This window comes from Antedon mediterranea, chromosome 4, assembly GCF_964355755.1.
Source record: "Antedon mediterranea chromosome 4, ecAntMedi1.1, whole genome shotgun sequence".
Taxonomy (NCBI): Eukaryota; Metazoa; Echinodermata; class Crinoidea; order Comatulida; family Antedonidae; genus Antedon; species Antedon mediterranea.
In genome coordinates this window covers 22555035-22574986 of record NC_092673.1, presented here as the reverse complement: position 1 = coordinate 22574986, position 19952 = coordinate 22555035, and the positions used below count along the sequence as shown (strand labels likewise).

The window sequence follows — 19952 nt, the reverse complement described above, 5'->3', positions numbered from 1 at the left end:
TTCTTTATTAGATTCAAGTTCAACATTTTCATTTGAAATGTCGTTAGAATTGTTATCAACACTACCTGGAAAATGAATCAAAACATCACCATTTCCTATTACTACAACAGTGCTACTATTAGGCCTACTACTAGACTTTTCTCCTATGCTGCTACTGCCACTGCTGTTGCTACTAACACTACTACTAGCACTGTCACCACTACTGCTACTACTGCTATTGGGCATAGTGCTGCTGCTGCTGCTACTACTACTACTACTACTACTACTACTACTACTACTACTACTACTACTATCACTATCACTGCTGCTACTAATAATGATGTCACTATCACTACTCATATCACTACTTATTATGATAGGCATATCATTTGTATTTGGAGACAGTATTTGGTCTTCACTAGGCCAACTACTACTATCACTATCACTGCTGCTAGTAATGATGATTTCACTATCACTACTCCTATCACTACTTATTATGATAGGCATATCATTTGTATTTGGAGACAACATTTGGTCGTCACTAGTAGGCCTAGGCCGATTTAATTCATGATTAAAATGACAATAATTGATATCAGCTGATTTGTTTTCCGTTTTTATAAGTGTATCTAATTCATGTAACTTACAAGTTGGGTTAACATTAGAGTTTCTTCTGACATAAGGACACCCCCTGTTTCTAGGCCTAGCCCTTCTATTCCTCACCTGGAGGAACCTAGCGTACTTAGCGGCGGGATATTCATTTGATCTCACCGCATTCTGGGCTTCTTCTAAAGGAGCATTATATCTTCTTTTAAATATCAACTTTGCCATAGCAGATGATGTAAGTATAGCAAACGTAATAGGAAATAGATGTAGGCCTATAGTATTTCCAAACTGAATTGCACGGTAAAAGCGGTTTTATTTCGTTTTAATGAAGAGAAATTTGAAATCACTGTTCATCGATTGAAAGAATTGTTCATTCCGACTTAAATTTGGAATAGTCGTTAGTTATTTTCGAATATTTGATGACGTAACAAGGGTTGCGCTGTTCTATTGTAAGCGCGGTGAGCGCACTAACTAGCCAATTGAATACCACTATGTTACTAGCTCTTGGAAACTAAATATCTCTTAAATGCGCGCAATACACAGCGTCATCTCTCTCTGTATACATTGATTAGAAAAGGGGCGTTCTCCAGACTAGACAAACCAAAATTAATTTTTCTTTAAATAAAAACCAATAGTTCAACATTGGTTCATGTTGATATATTATTGATTCTGTCATTTTCTTTGTTTATTTATTCTTTCCTTACTATATTGTCCGTCAATTATCTTGATATCAGTTTTATCATGGAACTATATTAGTTCCATGGTTTTATCTGGCTAAGTCAATTTTTCAGAGTATATTCCTTCTGGCCGGCTAGAGGAATCGATGTGGTTATGTTTTCACGGTGCGCAATCAAAAATTACGCGCGATTTAACGATATCACGTTTTCTAATCATATCTTCACAAGAAGCATGAATCACAATAACAAAACAAAATTTGGTACTCATAAATTTCAGGTCATATTTCATCATATGGCAATACAATTATGTGTGTAGCGCATATAACGCATGCGTACGCACGTTTAAAATTTTCAAAATTGTCAAAATTTATTTTCGATGAAATTAGAGTACATTTTAGGCAATTTTAAGCCTTTAAAAGTGCGCAGATTTTTGCGTTAAACGTTAATATGCACTCTTTTTGCACAATTTCTGTTTTAAAACCTTTCTTTAATAATATCATCATATTTGATTCACTTTTCAACTCAAAATTATACGAGCACGTCAAAAGTGACAGGCTACGACGTGTAAGTTAACAAAATGGTGAAAATATGCTACATTTTAAAATTAATAATAATATAGATCGTCAGAATTCTCTTTAAATTTATGTTCTCTTTACTTCACTACAGTACTGTACTAACTAAAACCAAAATTGCGTTATAATAAATAATACTATTACAATTTGTATCGCAAGTGATTATATTTTATTTTAAACAATAGATGTTTAAATAGGTTTGATTTAAATAACAGTTCTCGTAACATTATATTAGGCCTAGATTAAAACATAACTTATTTTAACCACCATAAGCTAATTTGGGGTGGGACTTGCGAGGCCTGCAGGGACAAAACAAATTCATACGTACAATACAAAATAGTCTTAAATGAAAATCATAAACTACAAAATTGGCCCGGCTTTTGTGATTGGAATCCCAAAACGAATAATAACATATATCCACTCATATCAGGAGCAAAATAGGTACGTGGAAGATTTTAATTATTACATCAACAGCATCACGTGATTCCACTGAAACATCGATAGGCCTACATAATACATTTAAGAAAGCACTTGGGTTAGTTAAGAGTGTTTAGGTAACTATTATACATAGGAAGGGTTAGTGGTACCGAACGCTCTGCAATTTCTTTCTGAGTATTTTACTTTAAATATCGTTTTGCTTATTTCATTTGTATTATCTACATAGAGATTCAGCCATTGGTGCACACAATAATTTTTTCAGTAATTTGTCGTTTGATTTTATTTTGTACAGTACATCATAGTGGTTACAAAAAATGCCGATATTTTCAAGAACTTTACGGCTATGCGTTATGTGAACGTATGATTTCCATACAAGGCAAATGGCTATCTGTGGCTGCGACATGATCAGTTCCTCGCCCTTAAAAACACCGCGCGCCGAAAAGAACAATGCACAAATTACAGCACTGTGGTAGGCCTATTTGTCGCAGCCAGGCATAAGATCAAAGGACTGTTGCCAATTCATATCTGGGCAAGGCGAGCTCAGTGTCTTGTTGTTAGATTGCCTTGGTCCATTGCAGGACAATGAAAATAACTCTTTACATTTTTAGCCACCTGTATATTCAATTTTCTCATAAATAATATAAATATGATATTAGTAATGCTGTAATCATAAATGCCCGAATACGCGCAGAAATTAAGCTGCTTAAAACTTTTTGGTTGTAACATACTTAAAGATGTATTGTCCAAAAACATGAAAAATGAAGATTAATAAAATCAGATTTTAAATAGGCCATTTTGCAGTTTAAATAAAGTTAAAACTTTTATTAAAAAAATGATTTCAAAAACAAACGAAACAGTCATTTTTAACCAAAAACCATTTTTAGCTTTAAATTACATTTTTTTTTTCAGGGAAATCATTCTTTTTTTTGGTCAAAATGAATAACTATTACGTGACTACGATGGCATATTAACAAAAACTGTGACAAAAAAAATGTTAGGGGGACAATATATCTTTAAGCTCTAAAATTGAAATAAACACAGCGGTGGCGGGGAATATATCAAAGGCCTTCTAATACACTTGGGCTTTACGGTGTAATAATAATACCGAAGCTATGAATTCATATTTTACAGTATACTAAAGATATGTTAAAAAGCCTCCTGTGTCATTTCTTTGATTAATTACAACTATAAATTACAAATTCATTGATTTTTTTGTTTTAATTCTCTGAGTTTTTCTCGATCATTTCACATTGTTATTCAGAACTACCACTGAGCGATTTACAATATCTCTTTTCACATTAAAATTTATACATGATAAATATATAAAATAACGTATTGAACTTTGTCTCAACAATAAGTGTTCAAACACGTTGCTAATAATTTACGATCTAATGTTGTTATTTTTAATGATACAAAATAGATTCATGTTATTCAAAATTTAAATCGTATGTCCATGATACCCATAAATTAAATAAGTGCATTATATAAATTAATAAAACATAATAATCATGTTTTAAAATTCTAATTAACATAATGTATAATCTTCTAACTATTGGATGAATTAAAGCAATTTTTGTATCAAAATATTTGTCATGAATTTAAATTACTAAAATGTCATTGATAAATAACTTAGTACCACACAAATGGTATTGTTAGACTTATAGCTATGTCAATGGCTACCAGGTGTCTCTATGTATACGGTTACCTGAACCAGTAGGCCTAGCAGTAAGACGGATGAAAATAAGGCAAAAAAAACAGTATACTTGATAGAAAAATTAGACCTTTCATTTTAACAACGCGCCACAGGACTTAAGCAGCTATCGAGTTGAAAAGTCATTATTGGAATACGTATGAATTAACTGTTAGACTCGCTAGATGCATAGTCGCGATGTAAAAAAAATAGTATATTAGTACTCAATCGAAAAAGTAGTTCCGCAGTCTTACATTCTTGCATTGACATTTCTTCCGTCTTCCGTTCCATGAAACAAACAAGTACAAGAACAAGTGTGAACGTGGCATTAGGAAGGCTGCGATATATGGATCATAGGCATTATGCTAAAATGTTTGGCATGCCTAATCTCTCAAAAACTGACATTTTTTCACCAGACAAAAGGGTGTACACTTATGGTTTTTTCAATTATAGTTTAAAAACTGTATTCCCTGTTGTTCCTCAGAAATAGCATTGCACTCCTTTTTGCAATATTTCTTATTTTGTGTCAAAAACGTTGGGCAGTAAACTATTCCAAAACTGAACAACTAAAAACGAAAAGTCTCCTAAAGCAGACATTCTTTCGTTATTCTTCAACAGTTTTCACATTATGAACAAAGCATCAGATATCCAGAAAGATGATATTTCATTTGCTCGAGCTCCTGTGACTACTTATCTGGCAAGCTCTTATATGAAAGCTTCAAAGTGCTGGAGAACAAAACGATGCAAATGGTTCCTCTGTTTTTCTTCTTTTTTTGGGTGTTATTTTATGATATTTATAGATCATTTTTGTCTGTAAAGGGCTTAGAAATATTGTATTATTATCCATTTACTCTCAAAGTTTTAATTCTTTCTTAGGCCAAATCATTCAAGTTGCCAGGGCATTTCAAAGTAGCTATTTGGAAGTGGCTTGCAGTGCATTGCTTCAAAGTCGACCATATACTTACTAGCCTACAAGTTAAAGAAGTAAGATTTGTTAATAAAGAAAAAGTATCCAAAATAATATTTATTTCCGATGGCACTCTCACTTATCCATTTCGTCAGAATAATTCAAAAGTAAATTAAATCATTAGAAAATCCGCAATGTCTACTTCCAATAATAGCAACCGTTCATTTTCAGAAAGAAACACTTGACTAAAAATCTTTCTACACATGCTCAGAAACATAATGAGTATGCGGAAAGGTGCGTAGTCTAGATTGCTAATAAGAAGCATTGGAGCATAACACAATTTTGCATATACTTGCAATACAGGTGTTAGCTTTAGCAACCAGATTTTAAAAATCGTCCATTGCCAAATTGCCCATTCTAGCAATAATACATTTTTTGAATAGGTTTCCTTATATTCAATATCATAACTTTGAAAACTAAAGCCAGATCTTACCAGAAATAGAGTCAACTGTATTTTAGTTACTTCTCTCAAATCAGTTCCTAAAACAAAAAGGATTCTTACATTGTAACTGTGTGTATATGTTTATGAAAATTCTTAAAATATTAGATGCATTAAATATTCTCTATGATTATTTTGAGGGAGCTAAGCTGCTCAAAAAGATACAGTCGAGTTGCTTCCATTTCTGTGTCGACATAAGCACACTTTAAGAACATAATTGCAATGTCATTAAAACTAATTTATATTGAATCGAACTATTTCATTTATACTTGGCGACCTCTTCAGTCTAAGACTGGTCTCCCGGAGGGCCCAGTTATGATTAATGGCTGTGATGTAATAGTATACCGGGGTAACCTTCTACTAATCTCGAAAGACGTACTAGGTTTATGAGCTAGATGTGTACACTGGACCTAGGGTTTATAGTCCTTATCTGAGAAGAACCGTTCTACCACCAAAATCATCGAGCGAGTGAGCCTTGAATCCTTGCCGATGTTATGGCTACGACGTAATTACGGTCTCACTGCCTTAACTGCTTGGCCACTCACTTGCTCAGTATCGAGTCATAATGCAAATAATTTTTATAATATTAAAATGACATACCAATCATCATTGGGTACAGAGGTGAGTTGTCTACAGCATATCGTTGAAGGTCCCTGGTGCAAGCAGAGTCTTCTACTTCATACTCTGTTAGCACATTAACTGAAAAAAGTGGAAATTAGTATTAAAACTTAAAGATGTATTATTCTTCAAAAACATGAAAAGATTAACTAATTCCGACTTTGAATATGTTATTTTCTAAATCTGTTCCATAGAAAAAAAGGAAAACAAAAATGTTTTCACTTATACAACATCAAAATAAATATGTATCGATGTATGAAAATAATAACTTGATTATGTATGGCATAGTATTACTATTAGAGTTTTGTCAGACATGTTTTTTTCTAAGAGAAGAATACTATGTAAATGAGAATGTACAGATGTTATGTTAGAAAGCATACAAAGCAGATGAGAATACATATCGATGTATGAAAGAAAACATCCTAATAGCAAGTAGCAACATACGTTTGTCGATTACAGATTCAGCGCTGAGAAAACGATTTAGAACAGCACAACTTTCCTCGTCTAGAAGGTTAGGATATCTGAAAGAAGAACAACAAAACAATGGTTTTTTAAATGTTCAATGATGACCGTGTACTTTATAATAGTCACTTTTTTAATATAATATTGTCTAAAGATTTGCAAGGAAATTAAACACTACATTTGGAAAGTTACGTTTGCGATGCACCATGTGTTTAAAAAAAGGAAATAAAGTTGAGATACCTTGTCATGCTACAACCCCAGAAGACAACTAAACCTTCCAAGACACAAGACTGGACTAAATTGTAATAGTGGATTTGTACAGCTCTATCAAACTTTATGTGACAAAAATGTGATGTTCCCATGGGCATGATGATGTCATAACACTACAATATTTGGGCATATCACTACCATATTTGGGCATATCACTACCATATTTGGGCATATCACTACCATATTTGGGCACATCAAATTTTTTTATAGTAGTAGTAGTTTTATAGTGTAGACATAGCTTTAGATTAATCAAATTGAATAAAGAAAAGTCCAAAGTACTCACCTGTATTTAAGTATTGCAATTAGTAGATTATTCCCTCTGTTGGACTGAACATTTGGTACTAAACTGAAAAATTAAAACTTACATTGTTCCTATTCCAATCTTTGAGAGGAGTTTATGGTAAATTGTAAATGTTGTTGTTGAACGAGGCCTCATCACATTGTGAATTTCTTGGTTTGAAAATTAAATTAGTATACTTATAAACCCAGTCAATATGTTAAAGGTGTATTGTCCCCCCTGAAAAAATAATTAATATGCCATTTTACTGTCACATAATAGCTATTCACTTTAAACAAAAATAGGATTGAAAAAAAAATGATTTACATGAAAAACAGTAATTAAAAGCAAAAAAATAGTCAAATTGGCTACCAGCCAGTGGGTTTTTGGTTGAATTTACCCATTTATTTTGTCATTTTATTAGTTAAAACATTTTTTTTTTCATTTTTTTTCCCACGAAAGTGATTAACTTTTAACTACAAAATAACCCATTCAAAGTCGGATTTAATTAATCTTCATTATTCATGTTTTTGGGGGCCAGGACAATACATCTTTACATTTAATTTTTTCTCATGTAACTTTTTATTCAAATGGCAGGACATACCTTGTTGTAATCACTTCATCCTGAGTTCTCCTAATTAGTTTGATTGGACCTGGATACCTTAAAAAGACAATTATTATCAATGTAAATAGACAGATCTTAAGTATAAAACTTTATAATAAAAGCACAAAAAATAGTACAAATAAACTTGTTTGATTAAAATCATTCGTCCAAATCGAGATACAAAACTACTAATAATTGCATTCAATTTAGGAACGAAATATAAAATAAACAAAACATTTAAAATTAACCTTATTTTAATAGGTTAATCTGTTTTTAGATTTTGTCTGTGTAATTTATTATTATAAATTCATTTATTTTCCATACAATAGGTTTACAGAAATTTAATGGTATGCACACTATATGAAAAATCCCAGGTTAGTCTTTTGTAGGTTTATTGTTCAAACTGCAGATTTATTTAATTAACAGTCAAATATATCGCACTACTGAAATTTATTATTATCAGTACTGTAGTACAGTAATAGTGCACACACTATGTAGATTTATGAAAATGTTTTACCTGCATACATTATCAGAGATTTGAAGGTTCATGTAATTCCTTAGTGTTCTAATGATTATGCCACCTGTAGAAACAAAATACAACAGCAAAATACAACATAACAAAATATATAGCAACTATATAGTTCCAATTTTTGCCCTGAGAAATTAAAACAAAATTAAAAAAACAACCATATTCCTAAAATGATCAATCCCTAACCGTGAAAATATCCCCCACATCATTATGTTATGTGTTTTTTGTATTAAGACTTACGAAAGCAATGTTTAATATAAAAGACTGCCCTCTAGTGAATCGTACAATCGAAAGGGATGTCAGTTGCGTAAACCGACTATCTATGTTTTCCTAGGCAATATAAAAAGGAGTATACTTACGTGCAAATTGTGGCATTTTGGCTGTAGCCAGCGGAACAAGGTCATCGAATGTAGCATCCAAAATCTAAAAATATAAATCATATTTGAATACATTATATACAATAATTCTTTTAAAACAATCATATAGATATAAAATTTCTCAATCTCTGTCTACACTATCAAAGTTTATGCAACAATAAAATGTGATGTGCCCATATATGGACACGATGATTTCATATCAGTACCATATTTGGGCATATCACTACCATATTTGGGCATATCACACTTTTTTGATAGTGTAGACCGAGCTTAAGAAACCATGCAACAAGTAGTCAAAGTGGTGAATGACAGTGCTGTACATGCAAGGATTGAAGGTTTTGTTAACAAAACTAAAATACATTGTTCAGGGTGTATGCACTCTTTTAAAATATTGCTCCAGCCAAACAACAATGTTTAGCCTGAGATATTGATATTGGCCTCTTGACCTAAAATAATTAAATATTTTCAACAAAAGTACTACTGTACCAACCAACTTACTAATGCATGTATTTTAGGATAGTTCATAGCAGCTATTGAAGCTGTATAGCCTCCAATAGACCAAGCGTACACAATGATATCTGATATATGAAATCCTAGCTCTGTAGTTGCATACTGCATCACTACCTCTATGGCATTTGCCTCATTTTCTGGAAACGGATAACCCTGAAAGAAACGGAAACATGGCATGGAAGAAATGATAATAGTTAGGGGTTTAGTAATCAAATTAAAAAGAATTAATACAATTTTAAAATTGTTAAAATACATTTTATGCCCTGTCTGATATTTATTAGTACATTCATTGCTGGAAAAATAATGGTTCCTATTACCTATTACCCCTCAAACACTAGAGGGTGCTACATATCTATATTTCTTTTCTTTAGTATATCCTCCTACATCAAACACACAGTTCAACCATTGAGATTTCTCCGTGTATCAACAGAATTGTAGCAGTTGATATTTAAAATGATGATTTTTAATGATAGGACAGTGATTAATTTACTATTTGTAATCCTTGGCCACAAATGCATAACTACATAAAATAGGATCAGGATCAGATTGCATTTACTTTACTTGACACTATGCTGGACATACACACAAATATAGTACACTGGAGCTACAGCCCTGAGAAGAATTGTTTTACCACAACAACCATAGAGTGAATTGGCCCTAAACCCTTGTTAATGAAGCAGACATGGTTTATAGCACTTCTGCCATAAACTTTTTGGTCACAAACTTGCTCAATAATGTTGAGAAGTCATGGATGTGTGCTCACATTATTTCTGAATATCAAATATAAAACAAATATTCTTACTGTACTGCCTCCAAAGCCTGGATGGTTCCAACCCAAAATTGAATACTTTGCTAAAAATAAATGTTGTTAAATGATTTAGTAAAATAACAATTATTGAGTATGATTTTAAAATTGAAATTTTATTGGAAACAAACTGTTTCATTCTCACTTTTGGGGACGATCAAAGTATATGGATTAAATCGTCGAACAATATTAACAGTTCTTTTAGAACTATATACATGGTGTACTGCAAACTATTCAGCAATATTGATTTCCTATATTTTCAATGTTTTAAAATATAATGCTCACAAATATAATTTCACTTCTTTATTTAATAAATCCATAAGAGAAATTCCATTCGTTTGTGCATCTACATAGTCCCTACTAATTACTAAAATACTAAGTAGAATTTGCAGACAAGCAGCTGAAGACCATATTACTTTAAGTAATACTATCTTTAAAAAAAAGTATTGTTAAGAAGTTGCTTACATTCTAAAGGTGCAGGCATGCATCCCACTTCATAATAGCCTGCATTGCCTTCACAACATATAACCTGGTATAAAAAAAAAGTTTATTTATGTAAACTTGAAATCAAACTAACATCATATTCCTAATCAAATTCCCATTTTGTATTTAAAAATAAATAAGTCTGCAGTGGTAGTGAGATTGATCAAAATCAAGATCAAATCAAATCCGGAGACATTATAGAAGTGTAGATAATGGGAGCAAGGAAGTTAAGGGTTGGTGGGAACAACAGTATCATGAGTGGCCTGGGTGATGTGTTGAAATTAGGCTTTGAGGAGGGCCTTAATATAACGCCCATACAAGCATAGTAATAATATTACATCCTTGCATGTCCAGTATATTATTAAAACAAGAATTTAAATAAATAAGAATTAACATTCTATATAATACAGATTTCCTTTTAGGAGAAGGATGGATTGGAGTGGAGTTGTGGCCTGGTGGTTATGATGCTTGGCTGCCAATCCAAGGGTCCTGGGTTCAAGTCCTGTCATATGTCAGGATTTTTTCTAATGACAATTTACAACTCCACTCCCAAAGACTTGTAATAAAGACTTTGTTTATGTAGAGCATTGTGTGTATGTTTGTCTCGTGAACGGATTGCCACCTTTAAGAAGGATAGTGATTGAATTTGCTTATGGTTATCCTTGGCAATTTGCCTAAATATATAAAATAAAAATTAAAAAAATTTAAAAAAATGTGTCCATCCTAAACAATCTTACCAATTTATCCCCATTTGAATGTGCCACTCCTCGTGCATCTATAAACATGGTGTCAATCTGATTATTATCTCTTGTTATCAGCTTGGCTCGAATGCCATTGTCTTTCTCCAATAGCTTCTTCCTTCCCTCTAGAAGTGATGGTCCTAAAATGGCACAGAATGATTAGCTAGCTTTAGCATTGTCAATATAATGTATGTATGTATTCACTCATTACATACCACCAGTATTTATAAAAATCGCTAATCACTCAGAATTGGGAAATCACCTCTTGTGTACTAAAAAAAAGGAATTTTTTATCGAAAGACACAAACAAAAAGGCACTACCAAAAAGAGCAACTACCAAAAAGAGCAACTACCAAACAGGGCAACTACCAAACAGGGCAACTGCCAAACAGGGCAACTACCAAAACCGGGCAACTACATTACCTAACAGGGCAACTACCAAAACATGGCAGCTACCAAACAGGGCAACTATCAAACAGGGCAGCTACCAAACAGGGCAGCTAACCAAACAGGCAACTACCCAAAAGGGCAGCTACAAAACAGGGCAACTACCCAACAGGGCAACTACACCAACCAATAGTGGTGTTAATAGTCTATGAGTGCTAGCTTACCTGGATAAACAGACAATAGCCCATGCTCTCCAGAGGGAGGGCTTAGATACGAAAGTAGAAAGTTCCTAGAACACCCCTGTACCATAATGCAACCATGCCCTTGTGTGGGAACGAACCACCGGGCTATTGTCGTTTATCCAGGTAAGCTAGGCATGAAATAGACAAGGCAACTACCAAACAAAGTAACTACCCACATAATCTCCTTAGAGGTAGTTTTCTAACAGTAATCTTAGGCTGCCTGTTCTCTTGGGGTTGTCCTAAGAGGGTTGTCATCAGGATATGATACTAACCAACAGCTGCGTTAAGTAGTGCTGTGTGACCTGGGTAGACAAGCCACCTTCCAAACGTGTTGATGAGACAGTAACTTATTACATCACATGGAAATTGTACTATTCTACTTAGTAAAGTTTTGGGTTTATTTGCTGTGCGTAGACTCACTCGCAAAGGCCTACAAAAAAAGTTTAGCAAAAATTATAAGTATCATAAAAAAATTAATAACATTTTAGTTAAAAAGCATAAACAAACTAAACATATTATTTTATCTAAGAACAAAAAAGTGATATTGTTGATTCAGATTATAGACTTTTATGTGGCCAAGATATGCGTGCTATATTTTGTCATTATTGCCCATATATGATCATAATATATCCATACTTGTTCATTATGTGCCCATATTGTGTCATTTCATTTTAATATGCCAATATTTTATCATTATGTTTCCATATGTTGTGATTATATGCCCATATATGATCACAATGAGTCATATTTGATAATAAAATGTCCATATTTATCATTATGTCCATATTTGGTATTATATACAGTACTCACGGTTTATCTGTATTGGCAACAAAGTCTTCCTGCCAATGAGTAAACTCATAATCAAAATATTGCAACCTATGCTGTAAAGATACACAAATAGATTCAGGTTTAAAGCTCTGTCTACACTATCAAAATATTGCAACCTATGCTGTAAAGATACACAAATAGATTCAGGTTTAAAGCTCTGTCTACACTATCAAAATATTGCAACCTATGCTGTAAAGATACACAAATAGATTCAGGTTTAAAGCTATGTCTACACTATCAAAATATTGCAACCTATGCTGTAAAGATACACAAATAGATTCAGGTTTAAAGCTCTGTCTACACTATCAAAATATTGCAACCTATGCTGTAAAGATACACAAATAGATTCAGGTTTAAAGCTCTGTCTACACTATCAAAATATTGCAACCTATGCTGTAAAGATACACAAATAGATTCAGGTTTAAAGCTCTGTCTACACTATCAAAATATTGCAACCTATGCTGTAAAGATACACAAATAGATTCAGGTTTAAAGCTATGCCTTCACTATCAAACTAGTTTGACAGAAAAAAGTGTGATGTGCCCAAATATGGTAGTGATATGCCCAAATATATAGTAGTGATATGATATATAGGGGCACATTGCTTTTTTGTCACATAAAATATGATAGTGTAGAGAGGACTTTATACTGAAACTGTGACCAATAAAACAAAGTGATTTACAAGTAAAAATGTTACTTTGATACATAATGACCTTAAACTTAAAATGAACAATTGCATACATACCCTTACTTCATACAAATCACTGTTTCTAGCAGTGTGCAAAAACTTAAGAAAGTTTGTATAGTCTGGATTCATCGATCGTCCAATACCTGCACAATAGATAAGAAAATGTTAAAGATGTATTGTCCCTTGAAACACAAAAAAATGAAGGTCAAAATATACTAAATTTTAATTGGCCATATCAAAGTAATATTAAAGTTATTCACTTTAAGTCGAATATTCGAGACAAAAACAACAATTTTACGTAATTAATAGATACATTAATTTGATTACATTTCGTCTGGAAAACAAAGTAAACAAAGATTTCAAACCATGAGTATACATTATGCATGATGCTAATTAGGATTGTTTACAACTTGTCACGGTTGAGAATGTGTTTTCACACAGATCGCGTGGAAGTTTTATGATTATGCATACAGAGTAGCCAAATATGCGCATTGCATTATGAGATATGTTTTGATCAAAAACTTTGACTGGAAGTCAAAGTTATTTTTTGAACCAAAAAACGTCTGTATTTCAGTTAAATGATTTTTTTTTCGACTATTTTTTGGTGAATGTTAATAACTATTATAATACTTCAAAATGACCCACTTTTTTTCGAAATCTTTTTATTTTTATTTTTTTGGAATTTGACAAAGGGTCAATACATCTTTAATGAATGTATTAGAATATGTTATCTCATGATGACAGTAACAATAATAGTAAATATCATTGAAGTCTCCACTACCTGTAATAGTTTGATGATGATTTACTTTATTCACCATTTCGGAAAACAAGTATTAATAGGGAGACTTTTCAATCTTATGAACATTGAAAAGGTTATGTACAGTCAGCTATCCCAATACCAGGCACGTTTGGGCAGGCCTAATATATCTGGTTTTTGCTTGGTATTCAGAATGTCTTTTAATGATAAAAAAAAGGATTTGGGTATTTCCAGAAAAGTCTGGTTTTGTAACAGATGGCTGTATTACATTTTTTAAACTTTTGAACTGATCCCTGCTTCATATCAAAAAGTGTATTCATTTTTTACGAATACGGTATGAGGTCAGTAAGAAACAAATGTAATTAATTTTGGATACATTTTAACATTTTGCGTTGTATCAAGAATGCATAATATAGATAATTTATTAAAAATTTCTAATAAATGATAATGGTATAGCAGCATTTGACATTGTCTATAGAAGGAAGACAAACCGGACTAGACAATCTACCTTCAGGTTTTTGTTTTTATCAGTTGTGTTGTTATTAACAACAAAACTGAAAAAATCCTGAAAGTTTGTTCAAATTTACCTCTCATAATTATCGATCCCATTAAAATAACCAAGGCAATTCCAGTACAGTGTCCACAGCTGATCAATCCAGCTATTGTGAAGTATCCTAGAAAAGAAAGGATAAGAAATATTATACAGATATTGACTGCTTAGAGGTTAAATATAAGATTTGACATCCCCGAGGGAATGATATTAAGTTCCAGGGAATATATATTTCCCGAAGCGCCAGCTGAGGGAAATATATATTCCCCGAGAACTTAATATCATTCCCGAGGGGATGTCAAATCTTATATTTAACCGATATAAAAGGCAATATCTGTTATATTATATAGCCAAGAACAAGTCTGCTGGGTTGGGTGAAGCTAGGCTAGGCCTCCTTTGTATTGTATTTAAACAAGCCTAACTAGACACCTTACCTTGCGAAGAATAATATACAGATAATTACTAATTAATGATTCCTTGGCAATAAAATATTCACTTAGGCCTAGGTCGTTTAAATTAACAGAAGAATTTCCATCAATAAGCCTATTAATAATAATATTATAATCAGGTAGGCCGAATAAATAATTCGTCTTCTTAACTTCTCTTCGAGGAGCTGAATCACCGGATGTTCAGCGCGTACTAGTTACTAGGTTACTACACCGTGAGTATTGACCAATCACAAACGGTGTTTCATCACATTTAGGATGGACTAATAACAAATGAGGGCGCTATGTATGCATAGCTTAAATAGTTTAGAAGATTAATTTCGTCGAGCAAGTTCAGTGGCGCAGCGGTTGAAGCGTTGTCTTCCGATGGAGTGACAATTCCACCCGAGTTCAAGATCGAGTAGATTACTTTTGTTTATTTATCGGCAACGCGAGTGTTGGCACACGAAAATTACACAGGCAATATCATCGTACTCGAGAATCTATATGTTTAATGACATAGTCATGTGATGCAGTTTCAACCAATCACGTTAGCGTATTTACATAGGCTATGTAATATAAAAATACATAAAATATAAAATATATAAAAATATAAATACATTTTTCCTTCTTTTATATTGTGATATACCTTGATCTGGCTGACAGAGCATTTTAAATATTTTCTAATTTTATTTTAAAGATATATTGTTCCCCTAAACATTATTTTTGTTTTAATATTTCATTTTAATGTCACATAAATAGTTATTCACTTTGACCAAAAACTGGATAAAAAAAAAAAGATTTACCTGCAAAAAAATGTAATTGTTAATATTAAAGCAAAAAATACTTGTCTGTCAGACAATGAGTTTTTGGTTAAAATTAATCGTTTGTCTTTTTATAATTAAAATGATTTTTTTTTTTCTACATAAGTGAATACATTTTTGAAAGAACATTTAACATTTAATAAAGAAAATCTATTACCATTTCTATATAAATATGTAAGTGAAAATGGAGAGGTGTACTTCATGACAGACCAACAAACTTTCATCTAAAAAAAAAAATATTTTAAGTGCAGTATTAATTTGATGGGTATTGGGAGGGGTCAATGCTTTCCTCTTATTACTGTACTAGCCACATAATCATGGGAGCTGTCCATATGTGTTTCATCCAAAGACCGGGGTAATAATAATGTGAAGCTTTAGGAGCTTTGAGGCACTATAGTATATAATGCACTTGTCAATTGTATGTCAAAAATCTAGATGGTACGTCACGTCAATGAACAATGTGGTGGGTCAATGTTCGTCACTTTACCACTCACCATATCATAAACAACATGGCCACAGTGCATCAAAATGGATGTCATGGTCACCTGAAGGTAAGTCACATTTTGAAAAACAGGTGTATTCATAAGGTATGATGCACATTGGACAATGGCTGTTGATATGTCAAATTGTAGTAAAAATGTAGAAAATGATGAACACAATTGTATGTATTGGTTTTTTTTCAGTTGTTGTTTCAATTCATTCGTACAGTAATATGGTAATGTATTGAGGATTAAATATGAAATTTACTTTCTTAATCTCTTACCCATGTTATAATGTTATCTGCTTGTCTCTCTGTAAATGTTGGAACATAGTCATATCCCTCCTAGTAAAAAAGTTGTTTAGATTATATTCACAGAAATGATAATTTTTTTTATGCAAAGAAAGTACGGCGCTAATGCAGTTTCGTACCCACCCCTTAAAATTACTCAAAATGATTTCAATACTTCATCTAGCCTACTCACGAGTTGTCTACAGCATTCAGCAAGCATAAAATGGTAAAATATCGATAATTTCTTATTTATAATTATTTTTAATCAATTAATAATTGAGCACCCTTCAGAAATCCATCGCCAGCTTAGCTTCGTGAAAATCATCGCTAGGCCTGCGCGAAAATCATCGCTAGGCCTGCCGATGAAAGTACGGAGGCCTCATAGGGCATCGATCTATAGAGGACGCTGTTATGATCATATTATGGCGATAATAAAATATTTTTTACATGTTCCTCGTGAAACGGATTTTAAGTTTTTTTCATAAAGAAATATTTTGTGTTTAATTATGTTGTTAATTTTTAGAAATTCTATTTATTTTGAATATTGTGTGTTATTGTCTTGTCAAATTATATTTTTTGTAAGGGTCCCTAATGATCAGCTTCGGCTGGATGGACCACCCTCATAAAATATTGTTGAAATAAATTAATGAATAGTTGCTTCATTATTTAATGTTTTATTTGATTTTATTTTAATAAACACAACAGGAAAGAAGATAAAAAAGAAGTTATGAAAGACATGAAATGATGTATTCAGTGTCAGCAGAAGTAAAATAAATTCTAGTAATTGATGGAAAACATTTTTATTATAATTATTGTATTACTGTACATTACATTTCAATAAATTATATCTTTCTGTTTTTGTTGCATTTCCTATTTCCATGTAAGAACAAATTAAAAACATAAAAAATGTTAATTAATATTAATATACTTCTATAAAATCTTAAAACAGGGAAACCATTAGCGTTTCTAGTATAGCTAGTGATAACAAATACTAAAACAATTAATTCGTCATAGCTTGATTATTGTGTTATAACATTAACAATGTAACTCAGGAATGAAGTACTGTAATTCTTTTTATTCATTTCATTTATTTATTTGACCTACAAACCATAATGTAAAATAAACTAAAACAGAGGAAAATTGGTCAGTAGTACTTATATCTTCAAGAGTCAGCAGTTCCATATTTATTATCTTCTTTTCTGTGTGAAATTCTAATAGTAAAATGAAAGAACAAATTAAAAACATAACATAATTATGATGATACCCACAATGATGAATACAGCAATTGTATAGTATTTCTTTTCTTTATTAAAAATACGAAACGCATGTCGGAAATAATGAAAATTATAATTACTAGATGGCACGCTCGCTTCGCTCGCGTACCATCTAGGTCGTGCCCACAGATGGTTCTCGAATACACAGTATTTTCCAGCGAGAAAAAAATGGAGATTCGCTCGCGTACCATCTAGGTCGTGCCCCGACAGATGGTTCTCGAATACACAGTATTTTCAAGCGAGAAAAAAATGGAGATTTCAAATGTACGTACTGCAGGACTATAATACATTGTCGTTTTACAGAAACGAATAAATATACACGATGATTTATGTAGTCAGCTAAAATTAGCACCCTGGGAATTACTTCCGAGAGAGAAACAAAATGAGTCAAATTTTTTTATTTGGACTCATTTAAACAAACCCAATTTGTGTTTTGTATGTAACATTAAGGGTTGAGGGATGGGGGAAGAAGATAGGTACAAAGAGGAAACATTTTAAAATATATTCTTATCCACTCAGTAACGAAATATTGTTTTTAATGTTTTATAGGCCTATAAATAATATACCACTAAATACAGTAAAACATTTACGATTTAATACTTTGTTAAAACTCTCACTGTCATAGTCGATTGAAATAGTAAAGTACATGTAACGATACACCACTACGTACGTTTATATATTTTTAAATTATTAATTAATACAAACGTTGAGAAGCAACTGTCAGTAATAACGTTTATTTATTTGTATATTATATGTTTATAATCTAACAGTAGGACCTACCCACACTCACAGTAATAAAGTTTATTTGTATATTTGTTTATATTATATCTAACAGTACCAACACTCACAGTAAGAAATTTGCGATTCAAATTGCGATCAAAAGTGCATTGCAATACTATTTATGTTTATTCTCCAAGGGGGCCCATAAATCTAAATCTATACCTCTATGGTTAAACCAAATAATTTGGAATGTTCCATTCATCACAAATCAATACATTTGTAAAAACGTATATTACATGTATCAAGATAGCATTTTTTAAAGAAAAACGGCCTGTCTTCAACATTATGATGCTGTACTCGAACTGTTCAACCGGTTTTCAGCTATTAAAAAAAATTATTGTAGGAGGAGATAGGAAAATGCGAAGTGTCCTCGTATTATTGTGTGCGGGTATTTTTTAAATTGACATCCATTAGACAGTGTATACCACAATCGGAAAACACCCCTATTTGGGGCAAATCGTTGAACCTAAATTCGTTCTAATCGTCAATAACTAATTATCGAACTCAATTTAATTAGTAAACAGGGTTACATCAGGTGGTTAAAATTAGTACCGAAAGTACGAACCAACTTTATATACCATCGAGTAAACATTCTAGAAATAACGCACGATTTACCGATTTTTGCCCTTACGTAAATTTATATATAGATTTGGTGCGTGCTTTAAACGTTAGTAACTACGCCCTCTATAGAACGCAACTGTTTACTCTATTAATAGAGTTAATGTCCTGTGAGGCCTCCGTACTTTTATCGGCAGGCCTAGCGATGATTTTCGCGAAGCTAAGCTGGCGATGTATTTCCGAAGGGTGCTCAGTATTAATTGATTAAAAATAGTTTTAAATAAAAAAATTTCGATTTTTTACAATTTTATGATTGCAGAATGCTGTAGACAACTCGTGAGTAGGTTGGATGAAGATTTTGAGTAATTTTAAGGGGTGGGTACGAAACTGCATTAGCGCCGAAAGTACTAGGCCCTAGGCCTAGGCTAGGCCAGGCCTAATTAAATTGTGAAGCCTAATTCTAAGGTTACTTAGAATTTGGAGTCCAGATAAAAGACAGGTGCGAAATGGAACTAGCGTCGTATAGCCTAGGCTGTACTACATTTCCCCTCTGCAGGATCGACTAGGGCCAAGGCTAGGATTGCCGTAGTATATAAAAGCTACCTACTAGGTAGCTAGGCCTAGCCTAGGCGGACAAGGTCTTTATTACTCAATACAATTTGTTAGCAACATACCCGAGATGAGACAGCACCGGCGTGTATTCTATACAATTTAGGACCAAATATACAGCCCCGTAAACTGGCCATAATTAGAATTTAGCTCTGATTTAATATTTATTTTTTAAGAAAATTGAATCAATCGCAAATTCAGAAATTTAACCTCCCACCAAC

General features: G+C 32.4%; 1 protein-coding gene across 1 annotated transcript; it reads right to left on the bottom strand.

Moving 5' to 3' along the window:
- Positions 1 to 1745: 1745 nt before the first annotated feature.
- On the bottom strand, positions 1746 to 19950 carry LOC140046941 (phosphatidylserine lipase ABHD16A-like). Its single transcript, XM_072091708.1, has 19 exons — positions 19797 to 19950; positions 16505 to 16564; positions 15899 to 15965; positions 14530 to 14616; positions 13243 to 13328; positions 12480 to 12550; positions 11942 to 12099; positions 11038 to 11180; positions 10283 to 10346; positions 9815 to 9864; positions 9001 to 9165; positions 8485 to 8548; positions 8114 to 8177; positions 7597 to 7653; positions 6999 to 7061; positions 6428 to 6504; positions 5966 to 6064; positions 5360 to 5406; positions 1746 to 4928 (listed from the first exon to the last, which is right to left on the bottom strand). The coding sequence occupies exons 1-19, from the start codon at positions 19866 to 19868 to the stop codon at positions 4842 to 4844; spliced, it is 1581 nt and encodes a 526-aa protein (XP_071947809.1). The 5' UTR covers positions 19869 to 19950; the 3' UTR covers positions 1746 to 4841.
- Between the last annotated feature and the right edge of the window lie 2 nt (positions 19951 to 19952).

What these genes read in the sequence shown, in the direction of transcription:
- LOC140046941 (XM_072091708.1), bottom strand. Translation starts at nt 19,868, where the DNA reads ATGGCCAGTTTACGGGGCTGTATATTTGGTCCTAAATTGTATAGAATA. An exon ending in ATTGCAATACTTAAATACAG is followed by an intron (nt 6,505 to 6,998) that starts GTGAGTACTTTG and finishes TTCTTCTTTCAG; the next exon opens with ATATCCTAACCTTCTAGACG. An exon ending in TCTGTACCCAATGATGATTG is followed by an intron (nt 5,407 to 5,965) that starts GTATGTCATTTT and finishes TTTTTGTTTTAG; the next exon opens with GAACTGATTTGAGAGAAGTA.